This window comes from Excalfactoria chinensis, chromosome 3 (genome assembly GCF_039878825.1).
Source record: "Excalfactoria chinensis isolate bCotChi1 chromosome 3, bCotChi1.hap2, whole genome shotgun sequence".
NCBI classification, from domain to species: Eukaryota; Metazoa; Chordata; class Aves; order Galliformes; family Phasianidae; genus Excalfactoria; species Excalfactoria chinensis.
This window is the reverse complement of record NC_092827.1, coordinates 53,142,051-53,168,273: the sequence shown is the minus strand read 5'-3', so window position 1 is coordinate 53,168,273 and position 26,223 is coordinate 53,142,051. Positions and strand designations below refer to the sequence as shown.

General features: G+C 39.4%; 1 protein-coding gene across 2 annotated transcripts in view; it reads left to right on the top strand.

Annotated features, from left to right (window-relative positions):
* The window catches only part of MAP3K5 (mitogen-activated protein kinase kinase kinase 5), a 90,879-nt gene that overhangs the window by 37,098 nt on the left and 27,558 nt on the right, over positions 1-26,223 (top strand). For both annotated transcript variants that reach the window (XM_072333159.1, XM_072333160.1), the window contains exons 4-11: positions 4,558-4,751; positions 5,019-5,187; positions 6,203-6,309; positions 7,815-7,985; positions 11,302-11,414; positions 15,912-16,071; positions 17,536-17,689; positions 19,611-19,718. In XM_072333159.1, the coding sequence (XP_072189260.1) occupies positions 4,558-4,751; positions 5,019-5,187; positions 6,203-6,309; positions 7,815-7,985; positions 11,302-11,414; positions 15,912-16,071; positions 17,536-17,689; positions 19,611-19,718 (1,176 nt within the window). The remainder of the gene's footprint in view (positions 1-4,557; positions 4,752-5,018; positions 5,188-6,202; positions 6,310-7,814; positions 7,986-11,301; positions 11,415-15,911; positions 16,072-17,535; positions 17,690-19,610; positions 19,719-26,223) is intronic.

Genomic DNA, 26,223 nt, shown 5'->3' with positions numbered 1-26,223 from the left:
ACTGGATGCCAACCTGAAGAGTAGGCAAGTAGATGCAATTCTGTCATATTCTCTCATGTACATGTATATCAGGCAAAGCATAATGTTTTCGGTTTTCAGGGGTTTGGTCTTCTTGTACTTGAAAGCATCTTGCTTCTGTTTGTGGACTTCTGACTGCTCAGTGATTCCAAGAGTCTTGGGGATGAGAGGACTGGGTACTATTGATTTCTTCAGGTTTTACAGAGGTCCTCCCTTCTTTTGAAGTAAAATTCATGATCTGGGAGTGATTTGAGCAGGACTCAGATGTACAATTTGTATAGCATTGTGCTGGCTTCAGAGGGAAACCTTCTGTTCCACATGAGATGTCTGTTTCAGGGGGAGAATGGTGTTCACATTACAGCACAACATTCTTTTTAATAAGCCATGATGTTTCTTAATTATCCAAAAAACTATGCCTTACAGAAGCAATGGTCTTATTTTAAAGAGGGATGTTGGAAGAAGGCTTGCATGTGTTCTTGTTGCAATTACCAAAATATAACTGTGTGCTATGTTATTTTATATTATCCCTCTCAAAAACAAATAAATGAAACATGAATTTATTTTCATTAGCTGAGAAAGGATATTGAGCAAGAAGGGAGTGCTTAATGTTCCACTGACCAGAGGATCTAGTCAGGAATAGCTTATTCTCAGATTCTGTAATGGTAGAGCCATTAATGTAAACTTATGTCTGTGCCTAAACTGGCAATGCATGCAGCCTGGAATTGTTTGTTTTTCCACAGCAAGTTCGAAAGGGACACTAGGAAAACGCTAGGCAATCAAAACATTCATGAAAATGGATTACAAATTTAGTCATTTGATGATAAATATCTATGCATGCATAACTGACTCCAAGCTGTACTGCCACTTTGACTGGTTTGGTGATGCAGGCTGTAAAATGGATCTGATCTCAGAAGGTAGCATGATGTTGGCAGGTGCTGAGTGTGCTGGCTCAAAGCCTTTGGAGGTGTGCGCTTGTGTCTCCTGGATATAACTAGCTCAGGTGAGAGTTTGGGCCCAGTTTGGGCCTCATCTTGTGTCCTCAGGTATTTGCCTGCGTCAGAATGAACCACAGTACTCTGTGTGCACATTCCCTGTCTGTCACAGCCCTGATAACTCTCAGTAACTATTTGAACCTGCAGCTCAGGTTGCTTCTAGTGACTCTGTAACATTAATGTGATGTGAGCTTTTGAGCTGTAAATGATGATTGGGCTCATAAACTAAGGAGGCTGGGAAGTGAAACTTCCAGCAACTGTTTTTGATTGGGCTGGGAGAAGGATCTCTTCCCACCTGCTCTTAAAGCCTCTTTATGTTACTTGCAATTATGTCCTTGGTTACATCAACACCCTTTTGAAAATGTAATTGTATTTAATGTGTGCTATTCCTCCAAAAATCACCTGCTTTTCTTGAATGACTTGGTGCTGCTGCTTCTGTTGTATGTTATAAAGTGAGTCAGAGTAGTGGATCAAAGGAAAACAGCACTTCTCCCGTGTGTGTTCAGCAGCTTAAGATCTGGATTAAGGTTAATAATTAGATTTAGGAAAGAATATGAGAGTTTGTGGAAGAAAAATTGGGATCGTGTGTTACAGGATAGGTTTTAGTTGGATAGGATAAAAATGATCAAGCAGAACAATGGGCAGTGAATAAGTCAAAATGAGAAGCAATGTGTGCACAGATAGGAAGAGTGTGTTACAAAAACCACCTGACTTAAGTTAGTGTAGCCTGTATTTTGACAGAGAGCCCTGCCCAAGTGCAGCCAGGATGTGGCTCTTTATAGCTGAAATTTGTGACAGTGGCAAAACTTATGTTCTCCATTGTGGGAGATGCTGGACTTTGTGAGAGCAAGACTGTTTTGTGGGTTTCTTTTGGTTTTTCTTTTAAAGTAAAAACATCTTCCTTCCCCACACACCATTGATAAATAATACATCTTAGTTGTTTTCTTTTCCCTTGTGTCACCTGAGCTGCTGTATCTTTGCCTTTTTCAGGTTCATCTGATAAATACCTTAAGTACCTTTTCACTAGGAAAGTGAAAATCAGGCCACTATTTCTTGTATTTCTTCACTGCATGTAGCATTTTGTTTTTTTTCTTTAAGCCTTTCCCAAAGAACAGGAAACCTAAGAACTTGTACTTTTGTTTTCCCTCCTGTACTCTCTTGCTGCATCTGCCTGTCTGATGAATTTCAGACAGACTTGAGAGGTTTCAGAGACACAGAACTCCTTAGAGAATGTAGCTATCTTGGTTAAATTAACATCCACAATAATGCCCGGGCTGAGGGAAAGGCCAGTGTGTTCCCACCCCACCTGAGAACCATGGTGAGATTCTGCCTTCAGTTACCAGAGAAATCTGGGGATGCTGAGGATGGCTGTGAGCTTTGTTTTACTTTCTTACTTTCCTTCTTGCATTTTACTGTTAAGTTCTTACCTTGATCTTTCAGTATTCTGTTTCTGAAGTCTGCCAGGTCTTTGAGTCTGAAAGGGTAGGCTCTATAATAGAGAATGCAGCCAGGGTTGGGTTTTGTGAGGTGGTGTTTTTTGTTTTTCTTTTTTGCCTTAAATATGAAGCAAAATGCACATAAATTAGCATCTGCTGGCTCTCTTGTTCCACTGAAATAGATGCCCTCTTCCTAGAGAATGTGCACTCAGAGAGCTCTGAAGAAAGAGCAGCTTTCCTACTTGTGGAATTGTTTACAGACTCCATTGCTATCTCTGTAGGTGGCCTGACCATTGTGCCAGAATAAACTTTGGGTTCTGTGGATTTCAAAAGCCAGAAACATCCTCTTTCAGAGCTGATTTTTCTCTAAGATCTCTGCCAGAGGTCTGAGAAGCCTTCCTGCAAGCAGTCTTGAATTTATTCTTAATGCACTGAATAAACATTAGGAAGTAAAATATTTGCCCTAGGATATCTGTAGCTACTTCACCTTTTCTCTTGGCTCTGACTTTGCAGCCATTTCCCTTTATTAAAAAAAAAAAAAAAAAAAAAAAAAGGAAAATCATCCTACTGTGCTTAATAGGGGCTCCTGTGCCTGTCATTGCCCACCCTTGTCCTGTAAATGCTGAAACCAGTTCCAGCAAATTTATCGTTTCCTCTCTGTGTTTGGCTGCGAGGCTCATTAGGCTTTATCAGGGTCAAAGGTTTGTCTATTCTCTCTTAAGAGTGTGTGCTCACCTTACAGGCTGACATATTCTCGAGCAGAAGTGTTCATTCAGTTCTCCATCGTAAAGGCAAGCAGTTTGATTTCTAGCATTGCACTCCCTTAATTCCCTGTTAAAAATGGAGTTGCTACATTCCATACACTGCAAACTATGCCCTAGGTATTCAGCTGTAATAGTTAGCAGGTGCTGGGGAGGAAAACTAAATTCTTCCTTGCACAAGTTTGTGTGTTCAGTAATCCCTTACCAGCTTCTGGGTTAGTTGAACAAAATGAGCCTTGTATAATTTAATTTCACAATTTGTCTGTGTCCCCCAGAAGCTGGGATGGGATTGCTTCTGTAGTGAGATCTCGTGCTTTAACAGTGTAATATGCATAATTTTAGAATATATATGCTGCTATGCAGTTTGCTCCCAATCCCAAGTACACATTTATGGACGTAACTAACGTATATACAGTCTAGAATTCCTCAGTCCTTTTATCTTCTTAAAGTCTAATTATACTCCTAGAATGGTGTTCTATGCACATGGTTGAATTAATGCTTTTGAAAACAATGCAATTGCTGCCATTTCAATGCATGAGGTCCTGCTTGCCAGATGAGTCTCTGAGGTTATGTCCTCGTTGTTGTATTGACTTCTGGCAGAGCAGAAGCTGGTCGGAAAGAAGTTAATCTTAGAAATAATTTAGAGGCACCAAAATGTAGGATCTCAAGAACTGCTTCCTTAGGGCTTTTCTTGCTGGGCTGCGTGCCACTTCAGTAGTGGAGTGTGAGTTTAAAATCAAATGGCATCACGTCTCCTGATTTTGGTGGTATGCTGTTTTATAGCTAAAATCTTTCAGAACCGCAAATGTTCAGCAAGTTCTCTGTGGGCATAAATCTGTATTCACATACCACAGGCGCCAGGCGTCTTGCCTCCCTGCTTCCTGAAAGATAAATGATTTATTTTTTCTTTGCAGAGTATCTGTCACGTTGATATATGTAAATCAATACAGTTTGACAATTCTAAGACATTTTATAAGTGATTATTCTGAAATATGTATGATTTTAAGTCCTACTTAGGTCTCTAGTCACTGCTTAGCAGGGAATTTCATTTGTCTTTGTTATGCTGAAGTATTTGAGTCATTTTGCGTTTCATATTGTATTCATAGCAGATTCATTTTCTTACTATTTTCCTGTTATGATGCCATTGATTTATGTCACTGGTTTTAACGTTTGTGATATACGTCTCAGATGTATATCATGTACAAGATGAAAATTGGATATATGTAATTGTAGGCTCCATATTTAAAGTCTTTGTCCCTTTTGCCTTCAACAGGTAAAATTTTACCCATTACATATGCCGTTTTTCCTAGTTTAGGCTTGCCAAACAATAATTGCCTCGTTTTCTTACAGATGTGTACTGGTAACTACATCTTTGTTCCTTACATGATAACTCCGCATAACAAGGTGTACTGCTGTGATAGTAGTTTTATGAAGGGACTAACAGAACTGATGCAGCCAAGTCTTGAATCACTGCTTGGACCTATTTGCTTACCTCTGGTGGATCGATTTATCCAGCTCTTGAAGGTGGCACAGGCCAGCTCGGGGTGAGTTGATGTTTTTGTGCCCCTTTGTATATTGCATTTTTCTGCTGACAGTACAAATATGAGGTCTCTTGCCTGCAGAGTGAGTGATGTTTCTGTTGAGACAAATTGATAATGAATTAATGAATAATTTAGCTTGACCGACTCTCCACACTAATGCTGCTCTATCAGTAGATGTTCCACAAAGGTACTGTGGTAGAGTTGCAGTGCTGTAAAAACAGATGCAAAAGAGCTTTCACAAAGTTCTAATGTTTCATTGTTCCTCTCCAGCCAGTATTTCCGGGAATCCATCCTTAATGACATTAGGAAGGCCCGTACCCTCTTCACTGGCAAAGAGCTTGCAGCAGAGCTGGCAAGGATTCGGCAGCGAGTGGATAATATTGAGGTCTTGTCTGCTGACATTGTAATCAACTTGCTGCTGTCCTACAGAGACATCCAGGTATGTATCCTCTGCTCAAAGACAATCCAAAATGGAATAGATTTAATTCTCGGTGGAAGTCTAGTGCTTTTTGCACACATTTTCTGAGAAACTATATAAATAATGCACACCAGTAAAACAATTTGTTACTGTATCTTCACAGATGCTCTTTACTTTTAGTTATATTGTTCACAGTGTGCCTTTACATAGCTGAAAAGGTGTTGCAACAGCACCTAAAAGAATATGTAACCTACATCGTGTCTCCATGTCAGCATTGCTACATGACAGACAGCCTGTAGTGTGCCCTACTTAAAGGCCATGGTAGCGTTCTGCTATTGATATGTTTGTGTTCTGACTACGAGCTTTATCACCATGCATATGACATTTCTCTTGGCAACATAACGTGTTTGTATGCACTGCAGTGAGGGTGACGGAGCACTGGAACAGGCTGCCCAGGGAGGTGGTGGAGTCTCCTTCTCTGGAGATATTCAAGACCCGCCTGGACGCCTACCTGTGCAACGTGGTGTAGGGAGCCTGCTTTGGCAGGGGGTTGGACTCGATGATCTCTAGAGGTCCCTTCCAACCCCTACAGTTCTGTGATTCTGTGATTCTGTGAATGTTACTAGTAATTGCTTGCTTTATTTTACATAGTTTCGATTGTTGCTTCTTAAGTGTTTTTAATTTCTGCTTGTTTCATGCTTATCTAGAAGAGTCTTGGAGTACTTCAATGCAGATGCAGTTAGCATTATAATTTCTACCTGATATGAACACTGATATGTGTTCAGCCCTGAAGCTAACTTGTATTATGTAACGTTTAATGGGAAGTTTCAGTACGTATATTTAAGCAGTTCAAGAATCCAAATTGTGTTAAGCGTTCTGTTTATTTGCAACTCTGAGTGCCAAGACATTTATAGTTTCGGAGTGAGGAATGTAAAATCCAGTATGAAATACCAGCTCCTTAGTTCAAAGAAGAGTTTTGTATAGGCATACTTCAGTACAGCCACCTTAAACTTCATTGTTCCTTTCTTTTTGGAAGGATTACGATTCCATTGTGAAACTGGTGAAAACTTTAGAAAAACTGCCTACGTTTGACTTAGCTTCCCACCACCATGTGAGGTTACATTATGCGTTTGCACTGAACAGGTAAGACTCTACCTTTTCTACTGCTGTCAAGTAGTAAATCAATACCACAAACTCAATGCATGGCTGATAATCCTGGTTAAAGGTCCCTACTGGAATCTTTGTATACAGGTCTAGGGTTCTCACTGAAGCAGTTCTGGGTACTCTTGACCTTCATGATGACTCTAAGCTTCCTTTTCCTTACATACTGTCAAATTGCTTTCCTCTTCCTTCTCTGTGAGTGTCTGTTTTTATTTATTTGTCTTTCCATAGATCTGCATCAGCATTTGAGTTTTTCACTTCAGTGTCTGAGTCTGTAAAAGTAAAATACGCTTTTAAAATCACTATTACCTGACAGCATTGTAGCATTTGTGCTGAGTTAGACATCCTCTCATTCAATCTGAGTTCTCCTATTGTCAGGAGACAGGAGAAAAACTTCCATGAAGTGATAATCAGAAGATTTTACTATGTTAGACTTTCTTTTTTTTTCATGTCCTCCAAGAAAATGTGCATACAGCACACATGTACCACTTCTTTGAGTTAAATGGGAGCCAGGCCCTTGTGCTTTTTTGTTAGTTTATATTGTGATTGCCCTCTGATGTTTAGAGGAGCAGACCAAGTGTCAGCAGGCATTGAAATTCTCAGATATATGTAGGTTGCTCTGAAAGTAATGCCTCCTATTGATTTCCATGGAAACAACAACAGATACAAAGAGCTCAGTAACACTGTTTGACAGAGCAAATTCTCAGCTACAAAACAGTATTTTTCAATATCACTGTGAGCTGTGCATTTTCACCATGCCATGTTTGTAAAAAATCTGCACCAGTGGAGGTGACCCACTGTCACTACTGCTGAAATGCACCACCCATCACTTCACTGTGCTCACATCCACTGTTTGGTCTCCATCAATGTTCAGCAAGTGTCAATAAAGGTCAGTGGGTGCCATTGTTTCTGCATGAGGGAATTCACTGATACCCCTTTGCTATAGTTCTACGTCAGATACCATTCTGTCAGACTGCCCCTCTGTTGCCATCTTTCACACAGCAACAGCACGTAGCAGATTGTTGAAGAAAAGGTTCAGCCTCTACTGCCATACCACCAACAGCAACATCTGATAGCATGAGCCAACTTAAGAAAAAACAGGAGACAGTTCTTTTGAAGCAGCTTTTGCATTGCATTTTGTAAATAAGTATTGTTTGATCTCCCTAAGGATTGCTCTCAAAGCTATTCTTACTGCTGTTACTGCTTTGCTCTAGCTGATCTTGAGGGAAAAAACATGTTTGGGAGCTTTTATTAAGAAGTTTTTTTTTTTTGGTAGTGTCTTAATCTTTGTTTTAAACATGTTTATAAAATAATCTATTGCATCTAGGAGCGTGTTTTACATATATTTATATATTAGTCTACAATTACATCTTTATTTAAAATCATGTATATAATCTTTAAATTAATAACTATATATTCAGATTGGTCACGAAAAGGTATTCCTTGTTAACATTATTGTTTTTTATTGGAATATTTATTTTTAATAGACGAAATCTGCCTGGGGACAGACAGAAAGCTCTAGAAATTATGATTCCTTTAGTAGAACAAGAAGATCAAGTAGCCTCAGATATGTACTGCCTGGTTGGTCGCATTTACAAGGATATGTTTTTGGAATCTGGGTTCATAGATACAGAAAGCAGAGACAAAGGGACCTTCTGGTGAGTAGTGTTTTCCTGGTCTATGTGTTTTTCTTAGCTTTAGAAAACATTCCTTTAATGAGAGCATACTTCAACTCTCTTTCATTCCAAATATTTTGTGTTCTTGATAGTTATGCTGAGTCTTCTAATCTGGGCCTTACTTGTCGTACTTGTAATGAATGAGAGATTTATGTTGTCTGTACATTTGCTTCCATAAAGCTCTTCAAGTTCTTCAGAGCCTTGGAAGCTGAGGTAGCTCTCATCACAGCTTACCTTTCTCCTTTCTGTCAAATGTGAATTCTCTTGTTTCTGCATTATGTTTAGGAATCTCGTCCAGATGTTATTCAGGCTTGAATCAATAGGCATAGCTGCAGCCTGGTAGATATTTACAAGCTATGCTTAAAGGTTCTAAAGTATAACTGTGCTGATGCTTAGAAAGTACCATTTTTGTCTTTTTGCTTTCTTGCTGATGAGGAATATAAACTCATGCTCAGAAACGGTTTATTACCCCATCATCACCATATCACGTCTGCGTATTACAGTGGACTGCAGTACAAATTCTTATGGTACTTGCCTCTAAAATGATCATTCTTTTTCTTTTGGAATGTGCTAAAATGCCAACTTTTATATGGAATGGATTTAAAAAAAAAAAAAAGTCTTCTGTCTCTTGTCTGTGTCAGGCCTTCAATTTCCAAAGGAAACATACTTGAAATGGCAGCATTAGATACTTTTGCCAGGGTGAGCTGCTTTTTTCCGTTACAGTCCAGAAAGAGAATATAGATAAATACTTGTTGTGCATATCCTCCACATCAGATCCTAGTTCTGCTCTTGAGCTCATCAGCTAACTGTTGAAGTGAATGCTTAGAACTGAAAGCTTGATTCTCCTCTTGTTTCACTTTTTTTCAGTAACCTTCAGATTAGAGTTGCCTTTGGTGAAATACATAATTATTCACTATCTGCAGTCATAGAATACATGTGCAATTTCTAATTGTTGGTGATGTTTTACACTTCTGTAATGCTTACTGGACTCCTAAAATATGTTGCAATAGCAAGAATGCAGCATGTTATTTTCCCCCCTTCCCATTTCATAATTTTGAGTTAAAGAATTTATCTAAGCCAAAACTCCTGTGAAATCTTCAAAATCATTGTAAAATAATGTTTTGTTTAATGTTAGGTGATACAAAAAGTAAACTGTAGTCTTCATCCAGTACTAGGCATCACCACAGACAAAACAAATTAAATGAACTTACATCTGTGATAGTGTATCTTGCTTTTTCCTCATTTGTACTGCTTTAAGAACAGATAAACTTCAAGATTTTCAAACATAATCAGATGAGTTTATGTGTTTAGTAGGCATAATTACTTACTAGGATGTTTCACACAGCTGTTTTAACATGCTTTTAACAAATGCATCTGTCAGTCATGTTGCTCATCTACCTCAATGAGGTGCAATGATTGCAGTCATAACAGCTTGGGGAAGGAGAACAAATTCAGCTCTTGCCATGGGTAGGATGCTGACAGGCCAGCCCCTCCATAATCCTTGAAGTCTTTGGCCAGTAAGACCAAACTGAGATGATCTGGAATTTGATTGGAACCTGTCCTGGGTGGGCCAGTTGCTTTTTGTTTGTACTTTATGTTGAATATTGATTTGAATTCTTGGGTCAGTCATATGGCAGGCTTCATATGGCTGAAGGGTTAAACCATAAACGAATTGGTGGCCCTTGGCTGGGAGCAAAGCTGCTACCAGTGCTGCACCCTGGCCTCAGTGGGGGCAGAAGAAGGTGTGTGCAGGAATGCCTCCACAATTGAATTAGTTTATGTTGAGATAAAGTCTTAGAGAAATGTATTGAATTGCATTAGATAGGAATTTGGCAGCAGAACCAAAGTGTTCATTGCAACAGCTAATGATGTCAGAGTACTTTGTGCGATTAGAGAAAAAAAAATAAAATGCAGGAAGTGTGATTTTTCTGACAACTGAAAAGTGGAATAAAAGGCATCTGTGATGAAAGTATGAGACGAGAAATGAAAGTCTAATTGTTAACTGACACTTTCTTGTTGCATACTGACAATGTAAATCAAACTCACCAATGCTATCAAGTCTTCTTTCAGATCCTTTTACTGCTACTCATCTTATTCAGTGTCTGTATTGCAACGTTTTCCTAAATGTCAGCTTTCAATTGTTTAAAGGCCTTTATAGTGGAGTCATCTAAGCCAACCTCTATCTTTACATGACGACTTCTAAACCTGTCTGCTTTTCTGCAACATTGATTACTTCTGTGTCATGTAGGGCTTGTCAGTGCACATCCCATTGCACCTGCTGAATTTAAACAAGTCCAATTAGCGAATGCTAATTGAAAGTGGTTATTTTCATTTGTAGAAGGTTAATAATTACATGTTTTCATTTTTATTTTGTCTGTGAATTTCTTGTTGGTTTCTATTGTTTTTTTCTTGTGCATGTTGCAAAAATTATGTTGTGAAGGATGCTACTTGCAATTGAAGCTTAAAGAAGCCAAGGACTGAGTGTAATGGAAGTAATAAGCTCTCTGATCCTAGGAAATAATTTCACAGTCCCCTGTGGTTAGGGAATATGGCCTTTTTTTGTTGCCTACACGCGATGCTTTGTTTTCAAATCAGTGCATTGTTTTTTGAGGGCTGTTTATGAATTTCTTCTGCAGGCAGTGGCTTTTTTGTATGCCTAAGTTCATCTCTGCCTCCTTTGCCTATATGCTTAACATTGTTGACAGCACGCATGTTCCCACCTTTTGATGATGCGCATTGGAGAAGTTTAGTTTATTTATAAAATCTGAAGCTCTGCATTTGTTGATGAAGTAGAGAAATTTGGGTACTCATGCCAGAAATGAGGCATTTGTGTCACTTGCTTCTGTGTTTATGTATTTTGATATGCTTATGTCACCAGAGCAGATCCATGATCTGAAGTATCAAGTTAGTGAAAATCCATATATTTAAGAGGAAATTAAAGAGTCCATTAATAAATATAACTGAAACAGGTCTCTTAAAAGTTGGTAATACTATTTTCTTTTATCTCAGTGGAAAAACTGTAAATCCAGTAAGATACTAACTTTGCTGGGGTGGATGACCAGGGTCTGTTCTTGTGTAAAGGGAAAGGAAAGAGGATGCATATATAAGTAACTAACTCTCAAGTAAGTAACTCATTCCTAAAAATAGACAAAAAGCATGTACAGAAAACAGTATTTTTGTTTCCATGGATTCTTGCTATGTAAACCGAAGATAAGCACCTACAGAACCTAAAAGTATAATTATGTCTCTACTAGATTGCGTTTTTTAGAAAGCAAACTTGTATGTTTGTTTTTTCTAGGTTCAAGAAGGCGTTTGAGTCAGAGCCAACGCTGCAGTCAGGAATCAATTATGCAGTGCTTCTTCTGGCAGCTGGACATTGCTTTGATACTTCTTTTGAGCTTCGGAAAGTTGGTAATTACAGCTTGCAAATTCATAGTGAACATGCTTTCTAGTGAAAGTACGACACCATCCATTCTCACAAGGGGGGAAAAAAGAAAATCTGATGGTTGCATATGAGTGCTTCGACAGTGAGTATGTGAACATCTAAGTTAGCGTCCCCAACCACCACTGATCCCACCTGGCTGAGGGTGAGCACTGTCGTGATGACCTGATTCCAGGATGAAGGCCTTAACAGGCTATTGGAGCCTGGTGAAAACTGGCAGCCCTTTTTTGCAGTGATGTCTTTTTTTTTGTGAGCCAGAAGGAAGGAATGCCTGAAGGAGGAGTCCAGATCTGGCTAGCATTCCTGGGGAAAAAAATAAAAATAAAAATCGAACAAACAGAAAACACCTATGGATCACTAGGAAATACGGGCAAAAAATTTAAGAGTGGTCGGAATGCGCTTAGCTTGAGATTGGAGTGGGTTAAGAGAAGAAAGGGCCACACTTCTCTTCAGATGCTGTTTTTGAGGTTTTTTTGGAGCTTTGGCCCACTTTGTGATTTGATTGGTGGCTTTGCTGTATTTGAAGAGAATATAAAGTCAAAATTAGCCATGAATCCTTTCAGGGAAGTCCTGAGAGGGAGATCACGTGCATTTTTCTCCACAAGATTGGAGAAAGTCCACAAGTCCACAATTCATGACTTACTGCAAATCCCTTTTTTCCTGAGGATAAGGAAGCATTGTTCTTTACTCCAAAGGATATTGGTAATGAGTCTCTGCAGTAGTTTAGAAGTAAGGTGTGTGTAAGAGCATCTCTGAAAATAGTTTTCTAGATAAAGAATAATTTTTTGAGCTGGAAGCTCAGAGATGATTACTTTCATGTGGATAATAGAAGTGGAATTGAAATTTTCTGGAATTAAGGAAGGTGATTATTTGGATGTGGTAGGCTTTGTAGAGTTGCCCCCAACTTTGTTTGCCTTTATGTGAGCGGACAAGATTTTTCTTTTTGTATTGAATAGAATGCTTTCATAGTCTACACTGAAATTTTAATTCTTGTGGCAGCATAAGTGGTTAAATAACACAACCAAACAAGCAAAAAAACCCAAACCATATGCACACACATTTTGCTTCCTCTGAGGCATTTGGAAATATTCATTCAGCTGGCATAGCTTTAAATTAGGGGTAGTTTAGTGAATCTGAGCTATATTTATTGGGTAGTTTGAGTCCTTGAATTCTGAAGAAACATCAATTGCATGCAGGCTATGGCCGACTGGATTTGGGTGAACTGATTATACTGATGAAATTTAAGTATTATTTGTAGGGATCTTCTTGTGAGTTTGTGCAATGCTTGCTGTACTGTTTGTGTGGAGAACAGTACAGAAATTTAGGTTCCTTCCTACTTAATGTTCCATCTATGGCTGATGAGTTACGTAGAGAAATAATATCCTGTAGCTGTGTTTGGTTGAAGAGTAGTGATTGGTTTAGTCTGGGATACGTGGGGTTGGTTGGTTGGGTTTTTTGAGGATGAGAGAAAGGAATTTAATTTTCTTTAGAAGCTGTTAGTGTGCCAGTCTTTCTTATATAGATATTCAATTGATGTCTGCTGAGAACTCTTAAAAGATGGTGCCTTGTGTGATCATATAATTGTTGAGTTGGATGAGACCTTAAATATCATCTGCCTCCAGTTCAACTGCTGTGGGTAGAGACACCTTCCCTTAGGTCTCCTTTTGCTTTTGTTGTAAAGTATTTCTTCCTTATGTCTAATCTAAATCTACCTTCTTCTAGTTCAAAACTGCTACTCTTTGTCCTGTCACTACACCCTCTGATAGAGTCCCTTTCCAATTTGATCTCCTTGTAGACTGCCTTTAGATAGTGGAAGGGATCTACTAGTGTCTATTTTGTTGTAAGTAATATTGTTAAAATACTTAAAAGATTATTTCAATTACAGCAATAGACCTTACTCATTGGTGAATGGTAATAGGTGATAAGACTGTGGTCCGTGTTAATATGATGAGGTTTGTCAGCTGGCTTGAAGTGTGCAGGATTCTGAGGACAAATAAATATTTCATTTATAGTGGATTGATGTTAATGATTTTGACAAAATTTAGGAAAATCAGGGATTGTAAAAAATATATATATATATATTTATAAAAATATATATTTAAATATATATTTAATATATACATATATTTAAATATATATTTAATATATATAATATATATTAATATATATTATATAAATATAATATATTTAAATATATATTTAAATATATATTTTTTTTTTTCAGTCTCAATCATTTTTCATGCTTATGTCATATTTTTGATGTCACCTTTTTGTATTTATATGTGTATAAGACCATTCATTAACAGCACTCAGATTTGCTTAGTAGTGCTTTCAGCGTGGCGTCCTCCTGTAGCATAATTATAGTATGTACAAGTTAGAGAAAGTCTGTTTCCTGGTGGGAGATAAGGACAGAGGTGAAACTAGCTGAATTTCAGTCCAGATTGTATGGAAATAATATTGGTAGGTTAGGAAAGGCTAAGGAAAGATACAGTACTTAACAGCACTTTAGGGGGTATATGAAGCTGTAATTAGAAGGTGCATATCTGATTACATTGGGAATAAAGTAGTAACTCCAGCAACCAAGAAACTTTTAATCCATTTGCATTAGATCAAAAATTCACCTTCTGAGAGTTCCTGCCTATACTTGTCAGCGTAATAGTTCACATGAAATGATCGAGTGGAGCATTAATGAGGTGCTCATCATATTTTCTTTACTGTATTGTTTTCTTAACTGTGCAAAATAACGGAACTTTGAAACCAAAACATAAACATAGTACTTTGCATTGCTAGTAATGATCTCTGCAGGCTGGGCAGAGTATGCAAAGGATCCAATAATACAAATTGTTCTGTCAATATTTGAGCAAGGAAAGCAGTTTACAAATAAAGCTTTCACAGTAATCTTTAACTGGTAATATCTTGTTATTGAATATTATTTTCTTTCAAGCCGTGGGTGTATTCATGGCATTAATGACTGTTCTGACAGTAACGGTTTCTGTGTTTATGCCCATGTCTTTTTAAGGCAAAATGTTCTTGATGAAATGTTCTGGACCTCAGGTGATGCTGTGTTGTTTTTGTGAATGCCGGGTTTATTGCAAACAAAGAGAACGTCTTGTCTTCACCTGGTTGTTCCTGTACTCTCAAAAAACTTTTAAAGATAATGAGATCAAAATAAGCTAGAGAAGTGATAAAAGGAGGCTGCAGTCTTAAAATTGCATATTTTCTCTTCAAGAACAAACAAACTTTTCTCTAAGAAGCAGACAGCTAATGCTTTTATTTACGTTTAAGTATTACTTTATTTTGTATGTTACTCAAGCATGACAACTTGTTAGCAAGAGAGCACAAAGTGAAATACAGATATGAACAGACTATAGAGCACTTGTATTTTAAGTGTAAAACTCTATTTTTTTTTGTCTAGTGTTGGTAAAATAGAAATGTAAACAACATGACAAAACAATATGGATTTTGTTGACTGAAATTTAGCTAATATAATAAATTTGTTTTGGTTAGTTTTATTGTGGCATTCAGAATGAAGTTCAGTTTGCTAGCTATTTAATGACGGTTAAGGGAAAAAAAGGTCAACAGTTCCATTGAAACCTCACATGAATAGTAAGCTTAGATATCAAGGATGACAGAAGGTGATATGGGAGGGGAAACTGCTGTAGTGGAGTGGTATGGGGAAAGTGAACAAAAGGTGACTGTGGTGATAAGGCTTGTCCCGTAGGTTGGAAAATATTTCATTTGCAGGCAGTGTTAGCTATAAATGTGCAGTAGTTGTGAACAAAAATTCACCCTGAAGGCCACGGGGAGACTTGTAGTTTTCAGAAAACTTAGCAGGTCAAAATGAGGCCTGAGGCTCTCCATAGTCTTGAGTTGCTGAGGGGCTTATGAATATTAATAGATGTCTTTCATTGGGGTAGGACTTGCGGCAAATTAATGAACATCACTGCTGGAAGAAGGCCAGTGGATCATCTGTTCCTTCTGCATGGGACCTTGTCTATAAAGGTAAGTCTGGGGCTTGGGGCTTGTAAGTCTCAAAAAACAAAACAAAACAAAAACAGAAAAAAAAAACCAAAAAACAACAAAAAAAAACATAATAGGTGCCTTGTTCAGCATCTGTTAAGTTTTTACAGCTGTGTTGTGTAGCCTAAGGCCCCAATGTACCTTTACAGATGAGGTCCATGCAAGAACATAGGTAATCTGACTGTGGCCTTGTCCTGACAGCGATGTCTTAAAGTTCCTTTCTTGAGAAGTCTTTAGGAAGAGGGGGAGGGAAAAAAAAGTCTGCTACCACCTAGGGTGTATGGAAAGCATTTAACATTAACTGGTAAGTATAATTTCCATCTTATTTCGTTGAAATGGAGTGGATAAAGTAACTTAAGCAATGAACAGAATTTCGAATGATGGAAATCATCCATTTTAAAATGACATTTGTATGTTTCTGTGGCCTGTTATTCTTTCTACTACAGGGGTAAAGATCAGCAGCCTGCTTGGTAAAAAGGGGAGCTTGGAGAAGCTGCAGAGCTATTGGGAAGTGGGATCTTTCTTGGCAGCCAGTATGTTGGCTAACGACCACATAAGAGTGATCCAGGCTTCAGAAAAGCTATTTAAACTAAAGGCACCAGCATGGTAAGGTGATAAGAAAGATAATGTATGCTAATGTCTTACAAAACAGTGTATTTTGCTAACAGATCTTGCTAGTCCGTGTATTGCTTTATTGTTCTTTTTCCTTAATGGAGGTCTCTTCCCCTTCTACCTTTATTCAGGGATATATATGACTTTTTTTGGTGGCTGAGAAGGGCAGATTTACCATTGCCCCCATCCTCTTCTGAGGGTAAGAGGTAGAGAAGTTTCTTGTAGGCACTGTACTTCTTTAGTTGTTTGAAGTTGTAGGGGCATGTAGGATTAGTTGTAACTGCCCAAGTGTTCCTAGGAGTGCAATCAGCTTGGCTAGAGGAGCACAGATATACTTTGGAATACTGTGATGGTTATTGCATGTGCCAACTATTTTATGAACTTGACTATGAATGAGCAATCTGTACAAGTTGCATCTGATTGTGGATGAGAAGAATGCAGATTAAAGTCCAATTAACAGAAGGGTTATTAATCTAGAGTTAGATTCAACATGTTCTTCAGATGCAGGCAGCAAGTAGGGGGCCAGTTGTCCACTCATCAAGGTCTAGGTCCTGTTGGCAAAGGAGAACTGAGACTCCTTTCTGACTTAAGGTGTCACTCTGCCAATCAAGGCTGCCTGTGTGGAGTTGTTCTTGTTGTTGGTTTGTTTGTTTTTTATGAAGGAAGGAAAATCTGTCTCCAAAAGTTGGTTGGAAGTGAATGTGCTAAAATATGGGAATGCTGACCTTACATATTGAGATAGCATAAGAAACTATTGAAATGGACAACATTGTTTTTCTAACCAGTTTTCTTATAAACGCTGTTTACAATGTATTTATATGCAGCACTTTCTTTTTTTCACTGCATACATGAGGCACTGGATAGCACTCCATGGGAGTCTCCTGGCAGTTTTCTTGAGGTTTATGAATGCCTGTTTGTCAGGATTTTATGTACTTGGTGCTTTGGGGTTTAAATCTGTGGATTAAACTCTGAAATTACAGCATGCTTGTTTGTACTTCAGGAATGATTTCTCTTGTGAGCAATTCCTTCTAAGCCTGTTGCCTGCTGTTCAGCAGCAGAGCCTCCTGGCACAAGGTAGATACAGTATTTCATGCAGGATATAAGAAGGAAGGTTGGGCAACATATAGCTATGGAATTATTCCCAAAATGCCCTCTGAGTTAGTATTATTTCTTTTTGCATATAGCCAGTCTATAAACAAAGATATTTCAGGAAGCTTTCATGGTTTAGAATAGCAGGCAGCATATGTGATCAGGCATATATGCAGAAAGGATCGTCCCAGATCTCAGGCTGATAACATAGCTGCAATGTTTCCAGCACAAAATGAAGAACTGCTGTTGTTGAAAGCAATCCCAGAGAACCAGAATCTTATTGAGTGACTTAGCATTGCAGTGGTGGGTGCTTCAGTTGGAATTAAAGGTACAGACATTATTATTTACATGCTGTATTATTGATCACAGGTACCTGAAGTCTATTGTAGACACTATTTTGATATATCAGCATTTTAAGAAACTGAATCCTGAACAACATACAGCCAAACAGGAACTTGTGGACTTCTGGATGGACTTCCTTGTTGAAGCCACAAAGACAGATGTGTCTGTAGTTAGATTTCCAGTAAGTGTTTTCTTGTTTGTTTCTAATTGTGACACGTAGGAAATGAAGAAAAAAACACTGCTTCATTGTGGGCTCCAAGACAAAAAAAACTTGCTTGTCCAGAAGAAATCCATTTGGCCTGCATACTAAACTGGTTTTAATTGATTTCACATGGCTACAACGGAATTGCACAATCTGTTCCAATAAAATGCTGTTTAAAAAAAAAAATAAATAAATAAATAAGTCAGGATGTAATTTTATTATTTAGTTTTTGCTACCAATGAATATACTTATAAAGTGGAATTTTGCAGTGTATTCCAGGTAGTACTATATTAATAAAGTTCTGTTCTGAAGAAAAGACATTGAATTTCTGTCTCTCTGACTCAACATGCTTTTTACATAGTCTGCTGCCAATTAAGCATTTGCTTTCTTAGAGTTTTTAAATCAGACTAAACAGCCTGAAATCTATATATTTTTTTCCAGCTGTTAATAGATCTCAACAACACTGCATTGTAACGTACGTCTATTTTAATGGTTTCTTTCATGAATACTTTGCTGAAAGATTTTTACAACACATCCTGGAGTAGTAAAATGTGCTGTTCTTTGTTGGCTCTGTTTATTAGTGATGTCTGTAGTAGAAATAACGTCTTGGATATTCCTTTCAGCTAACCATTGGCAAATACATCTTTTTGTTTTAAGTAGTAGTCACAATTTACCCCCCAGTACTTGAAGGGCATACTTGTTTTGTGCAGTTCTTCTGACTTCAGGATGTAAATGGGATAATAACTATGAGGGAGATGGTAGTGTTGAACAGCAACAGACTGAGAAATTGTACTGGTGCTGCAGACAGACATATGTGATTTTCTTAATAAAAAGATTGTATTTGTGTCTATTTGAAAGCAAGATCACGTCGTGCAACAAGACAGCAAAATGAATCATAGTAACATCTTTACGCTTACAAATAACATCTATAACAAGCTTTTTGAAGTTCTCAGAGCTTCAACTTGAGGACTTCAGTGGTAATTGGTAGTTGCTGAGCTATCGCTTGGTCTCCTAGCTGCTGGCCTCAGTGTAATCATCTTCTCTGCAGCAATTAGAGGAAGAAATTATGCTGCTTGTTGGGTAACCTAGGGATAACTGAGGATAAGACTCCAGTTCATGAAATGGTCTAAAGCAGATTTTAACAACTGTAAGTGTTAAGTCCCTGCAGAGGGACACATTTGGTCACAAATGCCATGGTACATTTCAGACTTTGGCCTTGCACTTCTGTCATGTGTCCATGCACTCATTGACTCGGTAGGAGTTTCTGTGACTAAGATTTGATAAGTGAGTTTTTCCTAGACTTTCTACTCTAGATGTTTGATTTTTATGGGCTTTTTTTCTTTTTCTTTTTATCTTTTTTCTTTTTTTTTTTTTTTCTTTTTCCTTCCCCCCCCCCTCCACTTAGCTATAGACCAAGCATTACTTTCTAAAGCAATTCTTTAAACTCCAAAAATTAGTTTGGTGAAAGGCAGATTTTTTTTCCCCCCATTCTTCAGAATGAAATCTTCTATGCAGGCACTATAGGTTGGACATTTTAGATATAAGGAGTTTTAATGAGAAATCATACTTCCTCAGATAGCTGAGCTTTGTTATCTTTAAATGGTGAAGACCTGGCAGAACATTATTGAAATAGCAAGTTGGCTTCATCTACTCAGTAGCTGTATTTAGACCAAATCTTATTGCATTGATATATATATATTTTTTTAATATCTTTAGTTACTGTGAGCCACAGTAAACTAGCCCAGTACCTAAAACTCTTATTGTTCATCCCATTTACTTATTTTGTTTTTCCTGCTATGATATGACTACAGGTAAAGTTTTAACAGATTTTAGTACAGATTTCATATGTTTCACTTATTTTGTACTAACTCTTTAAGAATTTTATTTTTTTTTCTACAAGGTTTTAATATTGGAACCAACCAAAATCTATCAGCCCTCGTATCTCTCCATCAACAGCGAAGCTGAGGAGAAGACTGTATCTATCTGGCACGTGCTGCCTGATGACAAGGTACTGCAATGTTGTCTATAGTCGTAACTTCTTTCACAGTTTAGAAGCATGTATGGCTTATAAGGCATAGGAACTGTATTTAATGTCGAATCCTGTAAAGGAGAAGATATGTTTTTAGCATATGTGAAGATGCTTTGCCTGCACATTGTCACGTGAATTTTGTTTTAAAGAGACAGTTCTTAATTTTTTCTTTAGAATTTGTTCTGTTACCTAATAGATCTTCAACATCCACCATGTTTAAAAACAACCTGCATCTTCCAGGTTGTTTTTAATATGATTAAATCTGTTGCTGGAGACTTTGTAAATAACATGCAATACTGTGTCATTGTACGAATGATGTCACATAATGTGTATGTACACAAAACTTTCTTCTTCCCCACACTCACAATATTGCTTGTCAGCTGTGGTCAATACTCCTTTAATATGAAAGTATTAGAGACTGGTGAAATAAATCAAGAAGCAAAGAATCTTTTTGGCATAAGGGCAGGTAGATGCTCAGGAGGTACTAAAACTGGAAAAGCTGAGAAGTACTGAAGTTGAGGTGTGAGAAAGCCTTATGTATTTGGAAAGAAGTCTTAGAAATTCCAGAGAATCAGGAGGAGAGGAAAGCATGGAATGGTTGTTACCATACATGGGAGTTGGACGCAATGATCTCCCAACCCCTACAATTCTGTGATTCTCTGATTGCATTCTGAGATGCTTAGGAAGAAAAATGTTGGTAAGTGTGAAGGGAGGGAGTGTGTTTTTAAGACCTTAGAGAAGGAAGAGAGCATGGAAACCTGGAAGGGTTATACGAAGAATTAGTAGAGACCATATCAGCTGGAAACAACACTGAAGGTAGAGTGTTTTCTAAGAACTAGCACTGCTCCTTCTTCTGTGTGACAGCATTTTGTTTGTTTGCAAGATAGGACAGCAAAGGATCTATTTGCTAGGTGATCCACCCTTCTGCTTTTATACTTGTGCCTTTAAAAGAGAAGCATTTTTTTTTTTCTATGTGGACTACGTGAGGCAGCATTGATTAGAATTTTTGTTAAAAGTTCATGAAGGAGCATAACTGAGCAGTGGTTGAAATGTGTATTTTGGGAACAAACTGAAATGTTTGCCTAGAAAAATGAGTTTCTGTTCATTTGTGGTTCATTCTGACCTACGTTTTTGCAGGTAGGCTCAGACTGTAAAAATAAAATTAGAAGATAAATTTATGCAGTTCCCAGAGAAAAACAGAATTAACCACATAATGAATAATGATCTGTATCAGTGTGGCAGAGTAAACCTTGCTATTGTAAAACACGTGTTCTGAAAGTACTTTTGTATTTAGAATTCAGTTGGTTTAGTAACTAGTTGTATGCACGTTTGTGTTTGTAGATATAGTGGGGGGGTTTTGTGTGTAATTCATATCCAGACAGCATATTATATTCTGATTAGTGTCTTTTTTACAGTATCAGAGGGAATGCAGGATTTTCTAGTCCTATGTATGGGGTATTGAGTCATGTTCCTCTTTTTTGAAGAATCCCTTTGTATACTATTTTTGAATAGTTTGAAGCTTTGTATGAATACCAGTGCAGGTTTCACAAATGACTCTTCATGTTGGAAAGGGTTTTGAGTGTCACCGTACATCTACTGTAGCCTGAAGTGGAATACCAATGGTGAAGCAGCAATATGCTACTTTAGGTCTTTGAGCTTTCACTCTGAATTTGTAGGCAGTTAATACTCTTTTTCATACTCTATCTTCTTTTGCTAACACTACTTACGCTAAATGATTCCTTGCCATTTACCTGATAGTATCTTTGATGTGAATCTTTGTATCTCCTAGTGTTTTCTTTAGGCAAAACAAGTAGGATTGCTGTACTGGCTGCATGTGGCATCTCACTGTTTGTATTCCAGTATGAGTTAAACTTACTTGATCATATGTACTCATTCCTAAAAAGCTATTTGATAGCTCATTACTGTTTCTTGTAGCTACAGGGGTGCTTTGCTTAATGCTTTCAGCAGTAGCTTTTCCCATAGCTGTGTCGCTTGACTGCCTAATCATCCCCATGACTGGGAGAAGGATCTGGTTGTATTCAGTCTGTATCTGCTCAGCAGAAAAGTATTTTGGTTTTCTGAAGTGCAACTGCTGCTTTATTGTTTTGTTTCCTGTTATTGTAAATTTGTTGGGTTTTGTTGTTGTCTTTTTCACGATAGTCTCTTCTAGCATGTAATACTTTCCCTCCCCTGCCCCCACTCTTGATTTTGGCAACACATCTGTATTTTCTGCACATCAGTGGTTTCCTACTTTTGCTGCCCTAGTGATGGTTGGAGCATTAGATAGGACAGTTTTTGATGCACTTCCTTGTTCTTCTGCTCTGGCCTTGCTGTAGTGAGCGTATACAGTACTTTGGGAGCTGATGGGTACACGGTGCCCTACGAACCTTAACATCCATTAAAAGAATGCAGTGGGCAATTTGTTGAAGTTGGGCTGTACAGTCACGATCTGTTGTTGGAATTTTGTCAAAGATCATCAGAATCCATCAGAAACTTCAAACGGAGAAAAGGTACAGGAAAAATTTGAAGATACAGAATGTAACCAGTGTAGTATCTGTCTTTGCTGAGAGACTTTGTGGAGTAAATAAACGTATGATTTTTCAGCCCACTGCAGTGAGGAAGGTTCTTCCTTTGGGCCATACTCGGCTGATGATAGGCTTTGTAGGGGCTGATTAATAAAGGCCAGCTGTCCCATCTACAAGGAAAGAAGAGAGAGCTGAGTTTGGAAATGGCTTTAGCTGTACAAATTGAATCTACCTAGCATAGGCCTGTTTGAGTTAGAGCAGCTAATGCTTCAGATTTCAGTTCATTTAAAAAATATATAGATTTACTTAATTTTCAAAATGAAACCATTGCTTTAAGAATCGTGAGTTATCAAACACACAAATTTCCCTTCGTACAGATAGGAGCTGAAATTCTGCTTCAAGTACAAAATGTAACTTGTTTAAGCCTGCAGCTGGCAATTTTGTAATGAATAGGAGAATACCGGAATAAATAATGGGGCCTTTCTCCTTTTTGTCTGTCAGTATATTTTATTACTTCTGCCTTTATTAATATCAAGTTTTACATAGACAAATGCATGTAGAAATTAGATGGCATTATGCTTTGTGGAATACACGTTACCTTTGCCCTGCAGTTCTCTAATTTTAGCAGTCCCTTCCACATAGGGTTAGAGGAATGCAGCAGTGCTGTTAGCAAGTTTGAAATAGAACAGCCTGTCTCTGTTCTATGTTGGCTTCTGAAACCATTTTGAGTTTTGTTTTGGGTAGTTGGTGGTTTTTTTGCCTAACCCAAGAACAGATGCTGAATTTGGATAGCATGCCTGTTATGTTTACTCCAATGGATTCAAAACTTGGCAAGATCGTCGAAGAACATAACTTTTATATTATTTCATTGCCTGAAAACATTGTTTGATAAATGAAAGATGTATGAATTTCTGAGAAATCAGTTGCATGTAGATTATATGTAGAGCCCACAGTGCTTTGTTTCTTGCTATGCTTCTTGCGCGTTTCTGCTTGCAGAATGTTTGTTTTAGATCATGCAGATATTATGTTATTCCCAGTGCTGGGAATTAGACAAATATCAATAGCAAAACTCTGGAAAAGGAGTTTCCAGATGTGGAAAACTGAGAAGTGGCAGTGCTCATAGGCAGGGTAAAGCATGAAAGAATACAAATACACCATCCTTGTTAGCAGAGGGATTTAGTAGGGGATCTTCACCCACAAGCTCTCGACTGCTACATCACACTCCACCTGGGGGAGAGTGATGTAGCAGTCGAGAGCTTGTGGGTGAGAATCAAGGGCCAGGCTGGTAAGGGGGACACTGTAGTGGGTGTGTACTACAGGCCTCCTGATCAGGAAGAGGAGGTTGATGAGGCCTTCCGTAGCCAACTGGAAGTAGCATCACGCTCCCGGGCGTTGGTACTTTTGGGGGATTTCAATTATCCAGATATTTGCTGGACGACCAATATGGCCAAGCATGCGCGGTCCAGACAATTCTTGCAGTGTATTGAAGATAACTTTCTAATGCAGATGGTCGAGGTACCGACGCGGGGCGGGGTGCTGCTGGACCTTATTCTCACCAACAAGGAAGGACTCGTTAAGGAAGTAAAAGTCGGGGGTAACTTGGGTTGTAGCGACCATGAGATGGTGGAGTTCGAGATCCTGAGCGGAGGAAGCAAAACAAAAAGTAGGATTGCTACCCTGGACTTCAGGAGAGCCAACTTTGATCTCCTCCGGGACTTACTTGGGGCCATCCCGTGGGCCAGGGTGCTAGAAGGCAAGGGGGCCTGTGAGAGCTGGCTAGCATTCAAACGGCTCCTCTTCCAGGTTCAGGATCGGTGCGTCCCTGTAACTAAGAAGTCAGGAAAAGGTGCCAGGAGACCTGCGTGGATGAGTAAGGAACTCATGTGCAAGCTCCGCAGAAAGAAGAAAGTACACGATATGTGGAAAAAGGGTCTGGCCACTTGGGAACAATATAAGAATGTAGTCAGGGACTGCCGAGATGCGACCAGGAAGGCTAAAGCCCACCTGGAGCTGAATCTAGCTAAGGAGATAAAGGATAATAAAAAAGGGTTTTTTAAGTACGTTAACAGCAAAAGGAAGGCTAGGGAGAATGTGGGCCCCATACTAAGTGAGGGGGGTGTTCTGGTAACGGGGGATGCTGAGAAGGCGGAAATACTGAACGCCTTCTTTGCCTCTGTCTTTAGTGAAAGGGCTCTCCCCCAGGAATCCCAGTCCCCGGTGGTTGATGAGAGAATCTGGGGAATGGGAGATTTCCCTTTAGTCAGGGAAGAGGTGGTCCGTGAGTGCTTAGGAAACATTAATGTCCATAAATCCATGGGACCTGATGGGGTGCACCCGCGGGTGCTGAGAGAGCTGGCGGAGGTTATTGCTAAGCCGCTCTCTGTAATTTTTCAAAGGTCTTGGAGAACTGGGGAGGTGCCTGAAGACTGGAGGATGGCCAATGTCACCCCAGTCTTCAAAAAGGGCAAGAAGGATGACCCGGGTAATTATAGGCCAGTCAGCCTCACCTCTGTCCCAGGGAAGGTGATGGAACAGCTTGTGCTGGATGCCATCTCCAGACAACTGGGAGAAAAGGAGGTTATCAGGAGTACTCAGCATGGGTTCACCAAGGGGAGGTCGTGCTCGACCAACCTGGTGGCCTTTTATGAAGATGTCACTAGCTGGGTGGACGGGGGGAGAGCGGTAGATGTAGTCTACCTTGATTTCAGTAAGGCTTTTGATACGGTCCCCCATGACATCCTTATAACAAAGCTGAGGAAGTATGGGATAGATGAGTGGACGGTGAAGTGGATCGAGAATTGGCTGACTGGCAGAGTGCAGAGGGTTGTCGTTGGCGGTGCGGTGTCTGGCTGGAGGCCTGTGACTAGTGGTGTCCCCCAGGGGTCTGTGCTGGGTCCAGTCTTGTTCAACATCTTCATCAACGACCTTGATGAGGGGATAGTGGCCACCCTCAGCAAGTTTGCTGATGACACGAAGCTGGGAGGATTGGCTGACACACCTGAAGGCTGTGCAGCCATTCAGAGAGACCTGGACAGACTGGAGAGCTGGGCAGTAAGAAACCGGATGAGGTTTAACATAAGCAAGTGTAGAGTCTTGCATCTCGGTAGAAATAATTGCATACACCAGTACAGGTTGGGGGAAGACCTGCTGGAGAGGAGCTCTGCTGAGAGGGACCTGGGCGTCCTGGTGGACGACAGGTTGGCCATGAGCCAGCAGTGTGCCCTTGTAGCCAAAAAGGCCAATGGCATTCTGGGGTGCATTAAAAAGAGCGTAGCCAGCAGGTCAAGGGAGGTGATCCTCCCCCTCTACTCTGCCCTGGTGAGGCCTCATCTGGAATACTGTGTCCAGTTCTGGGCTCCCCAGTACAAAAAAGACAGGGATCTCTTGGAAAGAGTCCAGCGGAGGGCCACAAAGATGGTGAAGGGCCTGGACCATCTCCCCTACGAGGAGAGACTTAGGGAACTGGGTCTGTTTAGCCTTGAGAAAAGAAGGCTGAGAGGGGACTTGATCCAGGTTTATAAATACCTGAGGTGTGGGAGCTATAGTGGCGAGGCTGGTCTCTTTTCAGTAGTGCGTGGGGACAGGACTAGGGGCAATGGGCTGAAACTCCAGCATAGGAAGTTCCGCACGAATGTGCGCAAGAACTTCTTTACAGTGAGGGTGACGGAGCACTGGAACAGGCTGCCCAGGGAGGTGGTGGAGTCTCCTTCTCTGGAGATATTCAAGACTCGCCTGGACGCCTACCTGTGCGACGTGGTGTAGGGAGCCTGCTTTGGCAGGGGGGTTGGACTCGATGATCTCTAGAGGTCCCTTCCAACCCCTATAATTCTGTAATTCTGTGATTCTGTGATTCATACAGGAGAACCAGGCAACTTGAATAGTACTTCCACAGGCACTTCTTACTAGAACTGGTTCATTTAAAATCGGACAATTACTGTAGTTACTGCTTTGTGCTTCCC